Genomic DNA, 12,323 nt, shown 5'->3' on the forward strand with positions numbered 1-12,323 from the left:
TCCTGCCATCTTCTCTCTTGAGAAACTCAACTTGTTGTCACCTTTTCTGGGACACTTCTACTGTCCCAAACTTTGCAGCGTTTACCCCCTGTGATCCTTGTTTCGTTGTCTCTTTGAACTATTTCCATACTGCTGCTCTGACTCAATCCTCACCCCACACCTCAACCTCTCTTCATGCAATGTGTTGCCTCATTGACAAACACTAGAATTGGCCAAGAATCCTGCAATGATCCTGACATGTGGGGAAGTAGTGCCAGATCGTGAAATTATAATTGTCAGAGAAATACAGCATTTAAACAGGTAATTGGCCCATTGAAATAAGACATTAAAACAGGCCATTCGCCCCATTGAGCCCCTGCTGACCATTAACTGCACACGTACATTAATCCAACATTAATCCCATTTTACCTTAACCCCCCCCCCCGTATTATTCCCCCCCCCCCCCCCCCAGATGGTTACTGTCCCCCCCAGATCCCACCAATCATATTCACACAGTGGGAGGGGTGGGGGGGGGGGAGGGCAACTAATTACCAACCCACACTTCTTTGGATTGTGGAAGATTTGGGTGGGGGGGGACCACGTGCAGAACGTGCAAAATCCAGACAGACAGCACTAGAGGCCAGGTTTGAACCTGGGTTGTTGGCGTGGTGAAGCAGCAGCTCTACGAGTTGAGCCACTGTGGGTGGAGGTTGTTCAACAATTGTGCAATGCAGGTTTAATTTTAAACTAAAAGCATTTCTTGTATGCAGCTTCTAATGGATGGGAATGAGAAGTTAAGTACCGTGGATTGCTGAACATTTCTCTGGTTAGGAATGGATAGGTAGTTTGTGAGACGCGGTGTGTTGTGCAGGATCTGCAGAGAGAGGCGTTTGAAACAACAGTTGAATGATGATGTTTCCTTTCGTCCTTTTGCAGTTCTTCCACAGCAATGTTTGCTACCCTTCACAGTTCCATCGACTAACACCACCACACTATCGCCAAACGGAGTTCATGGTATCATCGCAGAGCCAGTACGGGGGATTCGGGATGGGCTTCGGAAACCTATCGTTGAGCACAGCTGGACTGCCCTCCTTCAAGTTCCGTTCAAGAAGCGAAAGCCTGGACTGGAGGCGGCTCAGCACTATAGACGTGGAACGAGTGGCCAGAGAGCTGGATGTCTCCACCCTGCAGGAGAACATCATGAGCGTGACCTTCTGTAACTTGGACTCTGAGAGGTGTCCCTCTTGCCAGAACCTGGTTGACCCAGTTTTACTGAAGGTAATGAAGCTGGCCCAACTTAACACAGAATACCTCCTTCACTCCCAGGACTACTTCACAAGCAACATCCAGGCACTGGAGGAGCAGCTACAGCTGGCCATGGAAGAGCTGGAGAAGAGCAGGAAGGAAATAGTTAAGAAGACGGAGGAGTTAAAGGGCGTGAAAGATGAGGGCCGACGGCGCAAAAAGATGATCGCAACTCTTCAGCTGCTTGTGCAAGCAGGAGCCAATAATTATCACAAGGTACCGTGCCTTCAACCTTGTTTTATTTAAAGGTTTGATTATTTATTCTGCCTTTAAGAGTGTAAGAAAAGAGGAGCAGCTGTAGGCCACTCGGTCCCTCAAGCCTGCCCCACTATTCAGTATGACCATGGCTGATCTGCCCCATCTCCTGTGCCAATTCCAAAGAACCTTCAATTTCCTGATCTTTCAAAGATATATGTATTTTCTCTTTATATCACCAAAATGATTTAGCTCCCACAACCTGCAGGACAGAGAATTCCAGAGATTCACTACCCTCGATGAGAGAATTCCTAAGGAGCTTGCTTTTAATTGACTGTCCTCCATACTTGTAACTATGTCCCCTCATTCAAGATTCTCCCACTTGTGGAAACATCTCAACATTTACTCCGTCCTGTGCTGTGTGACTTGTTGAGTGTTTCCAGCATCTTTTGTTTCTATTTCAGATATGCAGCACTCACGGTTTTCTTTTAATTTAGTGTTGCGTGAGTTTGTTGCGTGCTGTGTTTTATGTCAGAATAAAGACGAATAAGCGCTCAGCTAAGATTGCAACAGTTGTGCTCAGTCGCTTTCCTTGATTTGGATTCCAAACTGATAGTCAGTTTTTTTGTTTCTATTTCAGGCAGTCATTCCTCATGAGGAATTCTCTGAAAAGTACTTTTCAGGGGGAATATTTGACAAAAATCTTGCAATTCCATAGCATGTTTGCAACCTCTGTGTGCCTCAGGCTTATGCTAAATTCTACTCACACTTTTAATCTGGTCACCTAGCAGCCAAATTGTACACTGCAAACTCTCATTAACAGTGACATTAATTATCTGAAAAGAATAGACACAACATTCTGCAGTAAGTCAGCAGGTCAGGCAGCATCTCTGGAGAACATGGAGAAGTGAGTTTTCTGGTCGGGACCTTTCTTCAGACTGATTGTGGGGCTGGCAGTTGGGATGGAGAGGAGTGTTGGGGGTTGGGGGGGTGGTGGGGAAGCTGGAAGAGAGGAGGTGCAGGACAAAGCCAGGCAGGTAAAAGTTTGATACATATGGAACATAGGTATCAGAAGAGAGAACGGGCAGTACGTCATATTCCGCTTGGGAGCTTACAACCCAATGGTATGAACATTGAATTCTCCAATTTTAGTGAACTGACCCCCTTCCCCCTCCACTATCCCTTCTTCTCCCATAAACCCCCCCCCCCCTTCACCTCGTCTCTTCCAGCTTTCACGCCCCCACCCCTTTCACCTACATTCATTCCTTCCAGCTACACAATGCACAACTCTTCAATCCATTTGTCTTACACTTTCATCTCTAACCTTTGTCCAATCGTTTGACTATCGAATGTCCCCATCACCTGTATCAACTTATTACTTGCCTGACTTTGTCCTGCCCCTTCCTGTTTTGCAGCTTTCTTTCCCTCTGCCTACAATCTGTCTGAACAAGGAACCCGATCCAAAATGTCACCTGTCCATATTTTCCAGAGATGCTGCCTGACCTGTTGAGTCCAGCACTTTGTTTTTTTTTGGTAAACCAGCATCTGCAATTCCTTGTTTTTACCTTAATTATTTGACTTTGCGTTGCTTGAAGAAGCGATAATGGCTGGGTGTCTGAACAATCCTGCCTCTACAGGTAGAGCTACATCCACCCACCATCTTAGACATAGAAACATAGAAATTAGGTGCAGGAGTAGGCCATTCGGCCCTTCGAGCCTGCACCGCCATTCAATATGATCATGGCTGATCATCCAATTCAGTACCCTCCTCTCCATACCCTCTGATCCCCTTAGCCACAAGGGCCACATCTAACTCCCTCTTAAATATAGCCAATGAACTGGCCTCGACTACCCTCTGTGGCAGAGAGTTCCAGAGATTCACCACTCTCTGTGTGAAAAAAGTTCTTCTCATCTCGGTTTTAAAGGATTTCCCCCTTATCCTTAAGCTGTGACCCCTTGTCCTGGACCCCTTGATCTTAGTTAACATCTCCTCTCACATACAGCACCTTTTACAATACAGCACTCCCCCAGTACTCCTCTGTGGTTTTAACCTGGATTATGTTCTTATTGTTCTGGTTTTAGACATGAAGCCACAACCAGTTGCTTGGTAAAACAATGTAGAATCATGAAATTTGGAAGGACATATTTGTTGAACCTCTGCTGTAAGATTAGGGGTTTGAACCAGTAAAAGCCAAAGTTAAATCGTTTGGAAAGTTGGGGGAAACTGCACCCAACAAAATTGTTCCATTTGGTACATCTTTGGATGCTTAAAGCTACAACTGTGGACACAGAACTCTGGGTTGATGTGGAAAAAACAACTGAAGCCAATGTGGAAAAACATAGTAAGTGTTTTTCCTTGTCAACCGAGTTAGAGCCCTGGAGACTAACTAATGAAACTGTTTGGCTCTGCTCACCTGCAATTTGTACCTTAAAACATCCAGTTATGATGTGATCTGCACTAGTTTATGCATGCATGTGGGTAAGTACAATAGGCAATTCTGTAACTGCTTTTGCACTGTGAGCCCTGCACAGCCCCCTGCTGGCTCGGGTGCTGCTTCGGGGATGTTCAAACATTGGTTAGTTGTCTTTCTTACAGATGGGTATCACTCAGTACTTTTTGAATAGCAACTGGATAGGTAAGATCAGTGTATCTGTAGCTATTGATGGTAGTGTGCACCTCAACACAATCAGCCCGAAACTTTTCAATATAACACTTCCCGAGAGAGAATGTGGTCATTGATACTTGATTGAAAATTGGTATTAATCACTTTAATTCATTCGGAAGAGATGAGGGGAAGCCCTTTTCAAAAAGCTGTTTTGAAACAAAAGATGCAACTAAGTTAAAACTGGATATAACTGTTTTATATTCACAACACAGATTTTCCAATTTCTGATGTATGTGTCCTGTGATATAAATCCAGTCTGAAATGTAATCTGTAACAAGTGGAAAGAGCATTAGGTAATTATGTTAATCTGGGAATAATGAAGTGGAGCCTTTGGAATTAAAGACTTGAAACAAAGCAGTTCACCAAATTAATCTTTGAATGCACATGGACATAAAAAAAGCTAAACCACCATGCAGTTATCAAATTGTAACTTGTCCTTGTATGAAATGAGTTTGAACAGTCATTTTCCAACACTTATTTTGTGTAGATTTGCAACTGAGTATTCAGTCTTAACTGCGACAAAATTGGTAGTTACATGGGGAAATTCTCGATGGTTTGCGAGAGAGTAGATTACACTTGGATATGTTGAGCTGTGCATTTGAACATTATATCTGATCACGAGATAACTGATTAGACTTTAGAGATTCAGCGCAGAATCAGGCGCTTTAGCCCACTGAGTCTGTGCTGACCAGTGATCACCCCGTACACTAACACTAACCTGCATATACACTAGGGACAACTTATAAATTTTCCAAAGCCAATTAACCTATAAACTTGTCTGTCTTTGGAGTGCGGGAGGAAACCGGGGCACTTAGAGAAAACCCATGCAGGGAAAAGTACAAACTCCGTCCAGACAGCACCCGTAGTCAGGATCGAACCCGGGTCTCTGGTGCTGTGAAGCAGCAGCTCTACCACCTAGCCACGACACCCAGATGTTGATGCTGTATTCCTGAATTGGATGGTACAGTGATCCAGCCAGTATAACTGCTACTTCAGGGCTCCAGTTACACATGTCCAGTTTGACCTCAGATCCTTACTGTATGGAGTTCTTCCTGTGACCATGTGTGTTTCCTCAGTTCATTCCACATCCCAAAGATGTGCAGATTGGTAGATTAATTGGCTGCTGTAATCAGCTCCTAGTGTGTAGGTGAGGTAGAAACTGGGGGGAGTTAGGAACGATAGCATTGTGAGGAAAAATTATGGGGGTTCACATTGCGCTCTAAACAAGTACATATTTGATGTGCTGAAGAGCCTTCTATATTATAAGGGAATATAGAAAAGTTAAAATGATTCCATTCGCCAGCTTAACTTGATAAGGTTAAAAATAAATGTAATAGTAAGACTTGCTTCAAAAATCCAAATAATTTTATGTGCTTGGGATCTTTTATTTCCTGAGGAATTGACTCCTTTTTTTTCTCCGCAGTGCCAACTCTGTGACAAGGCATTTGTGAACTATTCCTTCATGCAAGCACACATTGAGCGGCGCCACCCAGAGATCACTCAGGCTGGTGAGAAGTCTTTCTCAGCTACCAAATCAGGGTTCCAAATATGCTGGAATCATTTGGCATATAACCCTTGGCTCAAACACAGCAGCGGTTAACTCTTCCTCAGAATCATTTTTATGCTTTCCTTATACAATAGTTTTTATTTGTTTGTTATTTCCATTTGGTAATCAGTTGGGTGAACTGTTGTTGTTAACCCTTAAATAGCTTATAGAAGATTAGTTCCAGGGGTGTTGATGATACTGGTAAGAATTAATGTAGTTGTTCCAAGCCAGCAGGGCATGAGTTAAACACAAACCTCAGAGTGCAAAGCAAGCATCTATGGGAAACTGGACAAATCTACTGACGTACAGTAGACGAGAGGGCAATAAATGAGTCAAATGGCATAGAAATATGCTCTTTGGCCCACCAACTCTGTATCGACTCTCAAACACCCAGTTACACTAACAAAAAACAAAAATGCAGGAGTACTGAGCAGGTCAGGCAGCATCACACGGAGGGAAAACAATCATTGTTTCAGATCTAAGGACATTCGTCTGAAGTGATGGAACGGAAATTATGACAGTTTCTCCTTCCACAGATGCTGCCTGAAGTGCTGAGTGTTTCCAGTGGTTTCTTTTATGTTCCAGATTTCCATCATCTGTAGCTTTTTGAATTTTTTAAACTCATTCATACTAATCCCATTTTCTCCACATATTGCCATCAACATCCTCACATTCTACCACCCACCTACCTATTGAGAATAACTTTCAGTAGCAAATGAACCTACCTGTTTGGATATAGTCCAGGCAGTAGTGACCACTGCTAAAAGCTGGAGGCATGGAAAATGCATTAAAAATGTGAGGTGGCTAGATTACGTTAGAAGTATGGACAGGATGTGATTGATCGGCTTTTCCCTTTGTCTATGTCACCATATAACAATGAAAAAAGATCGTAAAATGTTATGAGAAATTTGTCTTGTTAGTCTTCCCCACATCTCATGATATGATGTTTAAGAAGGAACTGCAGATGCTGGAAAATCGAAGGTACACAAAAATGCTGGAGAAACTCAGCGGGTGCAGCAGCATCTATGGAGCGAAGGAAATAGGCAACGTTTCGGGCTGAAACCCTTCTTCAGACTCGTGATATGACTCATGATTTCTCATGATATGATGTCCAACTGCCATCCTTCCCAGTATTAACATGGGTTAAGGAGTGATTGTGGGTTATTATTAGTCTAAGAGACACTTTTTGAACTGTCATTGAATGCAGTGAGAGATCAGCAAAATCCTATCACCATCTGAAATAGGCTAAGAGTAGCGAGAGTTAGGGGAAAGTAAGTTAATTTCTCCCATTTGTTCAATTTGAGTTTCTTAAGTTAATAAAGATGCTTTCTCGGGTGTTTCTGTATTGTGCGCAATGTAAATAAAACTAGGCAAGCAACCTGTGGAGATGTATAACAGCGCCAACACTGGGCAGCACATTTGGTGCTGGTAGTGCTGCAGTCTCACTGTTTCAGTGACTCGGATTCGACCCTGAACTCTGGTGCTTCTGAATGGAGTTTGCACAATCTCCCTGTGATCGGGCATCCTCTGGGCACTCTGATCTCCTTCCATATCGCAAAAGTGTACTGGTTGTTAGATTAATTGGCTACTGTTAAATTACCCCAAGCATGAATGGCCAATAAGGAAAGTTTGAGGGTGGTAATGGACACTTGCAAGAGAGCAGGAATGGGATTGCACGAGACTTGGCAAAGACTTGATGGGCCAAACGGCCTGAACGGCATCTGCCAAAAACAAATGCGAAGAAAAATGATTTCTATGTTTAAGCTTTCATTAATTAGATTGATTAAGTTAATTCCATTGCAATCCAAATCGAGGAAAGAAATGATAAAATAGATTCAACCTAACTTTTACTCTGAAACAATGCAGATAAATCTCAGTTCTGATGAAGGGTCTTTGGCATTCCACAAATGCACCTCATTTACAAAGTTGCCAGCATTTTCTGGTTTTGAGTCAGAAGTTTGTTAATTTTCTAAAACTAGATATAGAATAATAGTTGTAGTACAGAACATAAACGGGACCTTTGCCCACCACATCCATGCTAGCCACTGTACCTATCTGTGCCACTCCCATTAACCTGTTAAGTCCATAGCCTTTTAAGCTTTGCTGATCCCAGTACCTGTTTAAATGCCTCTAAATGATATGATAATACCTGCCTGCACCACTTGTCAGATAATGCATTCTTGACTTGATTCACCCTCTATGAAAAATCTCCCTCCCAGCTCCTTTCTAAGCCTCCTACCTCTTACCTAAACCTATGCCCTCTTATCTTAGACACCAGCATGTGAAAAAATATTTTACTATTAACCCTATCTCCCTCGTAACGTGGTATACCTCTATCATGTCACCCCTCAACCTCCTCTGCTCCAGCAAAACGAGCCAGCCTTTACAATCTCTCCTTATAACAATCTCTCCATCCCAGGCAGCTTCCTGCTGAATCACCACAGCACCCTCTCCAGTTCAATCACATCCCTCCTGCAGTGTGGTGACCAGAACTACCTATTTTGCTTACTCTGTTTCCAATGAAGTAGTTAGAAACATAGAAAATAGGTGCAGATTTAGGCCATTCGGCCCTTCGAGCCTGCACCGCTATTCAATATGAACATGGCTGATCATCCAACTCAGTATCCTGTATCTGCCTTCTCTCCATACCCCCTGATCCCTTTAGCCACAAGGGCCACATCTAACTCCCTCTTAAATATAGCCAATGAACTGGCCTCACACTCAAATCCTTTTGCTATGAATGCTAACATACCTGTGGCAGGGAATTCCAGAGATGACACCCCAGGTCTAGTTGTGGCTAAAACAACATAAATCGGCAGGATTTTGTTTTTTTTTGTGCCTTGTTGCTTTCAATCCACCTTTGCTGTGATTTCCTCTCAGAGAGAAAAACGAAACAACAGACGGCGCAGATTGTGGACGAGATCGAGGAGCTCAGGGAGCGCTTGCGCCTCAGCCAGTCACAGCTGCAAGTCGAACGTGAGGCTGATTCCCTCCGACGGGACCAGGTGAGTGGTTGCCAAATAAATGTAGTGAGCGAGGTATTGTCATGCTGGGCTTATAACAGCAACAAGTTATTTCTATAGTTACATGGGCATCATAACATCTTTGCAGGGGCCTAAACAGATTCAACTGGAAGGGAGCACCTCATGACTGGAACTAAGTTTTTTAAGAGAAGCTTGGGTGAAGGGAATTGTAACAGAAAAAAGCCACAAAGTAATGCAGTGCAGAAACAGGCCCTTTGGCCAATGTTTATGTCAATCATGGAACATAACTCTACAAATCCCATTAAACACCAAGTACTCTGTAGCTTATCATGCCAGTGTCTATTCAAGTGCTCGTCCAGATTGTAGTTAAATGTTGTTAGATGCCTGACCACCTTCTCAAGACCCAGGGGGCTGGTCAGGGAAATCCCCTCATACCAAGGGCAGATCAGGGTGACCTCTATTCTAGGGTTTACCCATGATTTTGCCTTGTCTCAGCTGACCTGCTGTATCAATCTTATTCGTAGACACCTGCCTGGTGATCATTGCTCTTTGGTGTCCGTGGGGTTGCGGGCACATCCGCTTCTGGGTGGCACTACTTACATAAGAGTTAACAGTTATAGTTGACTGTATATGTCAGAAGACATTTGAGTTTGATCTAGACAAGTCTTCTGTGTGTCCCAAACAGGAAGCAGAAAATATCCGAAGGAGAGAGGAGGAACTGAGGAAGGAATTTGAAACTTGGAAGGTGGATGAAAGGAAAAAGATCCTTCAAGAAATGGATAGCCTCAGACAGCAACTTCTGATGGAGTTCCAGGATATGACATCAAAGAACCTGTCTATTGAGGCTGTGAGTGAAATGTTTCTGTAACGGATTTACACATTGGCACTATACTCTGTGAATGTGTTAAGTACGTTATTACAGATCTATGTGACCTACAACACAGGAAAAGACAATTTGGCTCAAGTTTGAGCTTGACAATTTTGACAAATTTGCTTCGTGCCATTTGGGCCTCATATCCGCTCCTTGATGAAAAAAATGATTTAATGGCTGATCTTATACGCTCATACCTGCTCCACTGTTCAATAAGTTCATGGCTGATCTTATACCCTCAGTGCCACTATCCCACAGTAAGACATCCTTGATCCTCTTAACATCCAAAAATCATCGATCAATCTCAATTTTGAATATGTTCAGCTATTGAGCCTCCAAAACTCACTCAGGTTGCGAATTCCAAAATTTCATTACAATCTGGGTGAAGAAATTAATTTTTATATCCGACCTGAATGACCAATTCTTATTAAGTTGCCTGTTGATGAGTGTTGACGCTGAGTTGTTGGTCACTGCCGCATGGGTTTTCTGAGGTGCACTGATTTTCTCTCACACTTTAGTTTTTTAAAGATACAGCGCGGAAACAGGCCCTTCGGCTCACATAGTCTGCACCGACCAGCGATCCCCACACATTAACACTATCCTGCACAAACTAGGGACAATTTTACACATACACCAAGCCAATTAACCTACATACCTGTACGTCTTTGGAGTATAATTGCACTGAGATAGTAGGTTAATTGGCTTTAGTAATATTGTAAATTGTCCTGAGTGTGTAAAATAATGCATGAGGTGATTGCTGGCCGGCGCGGGCTCGGTGGGCTGAAGAACCTGTTTCAGCACTGTATCTCAAAAGTCTAAAGTGTAATCATACTTTGACAACAGAACACTACTGTCCACTTCTTGCACTGCCAATCGACTTGTTCTTTTTTCTATCAATGTTTTCGCATTGCTTTTTTGCACATATTTCCTTTTAGAAATGTTATGTGTATTTATGTAAAATTTGTTTTTGTCACTCGTCCCAGCCTTAATGCCTGTGATGCTGCAGCAAACAAGATTTTCATTGTAACTGCACTTCACCGTACTTGTGCATATAATAATAAGCTCAACGTGACTGATATGGTTGTATTTCCTTTTATTGAATATAAATGGGAATCATTGTGGTGCAAAGTGTATTTGTATTAATGTAGGTGGTCGTAGGAGAGCTGTGGATCTAATATTGTTAATGTGTGGGAAATTTACTATCAGTTATTTTATCAGTGACAGGGTCAACCAGTCAACTGAAGACCTACCGTTTGACCCCTATGCATTTGGTCCATCTTTTGTTCTGAGACACACTTATCAAATTTCTGTTTTCTATTCTGATCCATGACCTCTGTTTAAACCAGCAAGAGGTAAATTTTTATCACCTGAAAATTTGAATTGTGTTGGACTGAGTCTGCGATTCACCTTCACCCTTTACACAATTCCTATGGCTGTACTGGCCTCTTGGTCAGTCAAGCTTGAGGGCTTGCTGCAGTGACCAGTAGACAAGGAGCAGTGGCCCGCGAGTGGTGATTAGGCCTCAGGATCCTGCTGCCTCAAATTTAGGCTGCTGTTGAAGGCCTTTCCATCACTTCTCAATGTACCTTTAAAAATAATTGAAGTATAACAATAATTATACATTTAAATATAATAAATCTCTGACAAAGTATCTAATTAATATCAAATAATTAAAACAATATTAACTATAAAACAAACCTGAACCATTACCTTTTCCATTCAGTTTGGCGATCCCAATTCAAAGGCCCGTTGGACATGTTAGGTTTTTAGGGGACCAGATGTGAATAGTGTCTGGACCCCGTCTTGTAATTGATTCCATTGGTGGAATAGAACATCCAATGTATTGGCATAAGACATGGTTGCTGTTGCATTGCTGGCTGAAGGCCCGTATGTTTCAGCCCACTTTCCCAATCTGTGCCACTTACTCTGTTGCTGTGTCTCACTTGCTTTTACCATGCCTAAATGGCACTTTGATAAACAATGTAACAACGAGACAATTCATACTCAAAGCCAGTGTTTTCTGTTGTTAGAAACTGCAGGAGATTCAATCGAGGAGCCCAGTAATTTCCAAAGTGGAGACATTTCACGAGAAGGATCAAGCGGAAGAACTCAGAAACTGGAGGGAGAGATATGAGAAATTGGTAGGGAGAAACGTTCACTGGGCAGCTCTCCTGAGAGGCTGTGAATGTGCTGCCATTGGAGAGAAGTAGCATTGAGTGACTGTCCTACCATTGGGAAGATGTATATCACTGGGTGACTGTGCTATCAATGGAAGGATGTGTCACTGGGTGATTGGTACCATTGGGAAGATGCATTACTGGGTGACTGTGTTAACATTGTGAATATGTATCATTGGGTGTTCATGGTATATTGGAAAGTAGTATCACTGGATGACTGGTAGCATCAGAAGGATGTACCACTGGGTGACTGTGGTACCATTGGGAAGATGTACTGCTTGCTGACTGTGGTATGCAATGTTTAATACAAGATAGGATGTGTTGTCATTGCGTGGACTGGGTGATGCACTGATAGCCCTTCCATAATTACACTTTTGTGTTTCATTCTTGACCCTGGATTTTTCATATTCGCTGCTCCTTCTTTGCTATTTAACTAATTTCCTCTGGAAATGAAACACTTCATTACTTTTACTAAAGCACTTTTTTTTTTTGTGTCTTGTGGCCTTGTTAACCTGGATTTTTATGATCGGTGACTTATGAATTTACACAATCGCTGACTCATTTATTTGGACCACAAATCCAGGTTGAAAAGGCAGAGAT

The 12,323-nt window shown here is 42.6% G+C and overlaps 1 protein-coding gene across 4 annotated transcripts in view; it reads left to right on the plus strand.

Moving 5' to 3' along the window:
* dzip1l (DAZ interacting zinc finger protein 1-like) overlaps positions 1–12,323 on the plus strand; it is a 117,158-nt gene that overhangs the window by 41,097 nt on the left and 63,738 nt on the right. For all 4 annotated transcript variants that reach the window (XM_055646015.1, XM_055646013.1, XM_055646012.1 and 1 more), the window contains exons 2-6: positions 916–1,500; positions 5,569–5,653; positions 8,572–8,696; positions 9,361–9,522; positions 11,577–11,687. In XM_055646015.1, coding sequence (XP_055501990.1) covers positions 991–1,500; positions 5,569–5,653; positions 8,572–8,696; positions 9,361–9,522; positions 11,577–11,687 — 993 coding nt within the window. In that variant the 5' untranslated portion in view covers positions 916–990. The remainder of the gene's footprint in view (positions 1–915; positions 1,501–5,568; positions 5,654–8,571; positions 8,697–9,360; positions 9,523–11,576; positions 11,688–12,323) is intronic.

The sequence above is a fragment of the Leucoraja erinacea genome, chromosome 14 (genome assembly GCF_028641065.1).
Source record: "Leucoraja erinacea ecotype New England chromosome 14, Leri_hhj_1, whole genome shotgun sequence".
NCBI classification, from domain to species: Eukaryota; Metazoa; Chordata; class Chondrichthyes; order Rajiformes; family Rajidae; genus Leucoraja; species Leucoraja erinaceus.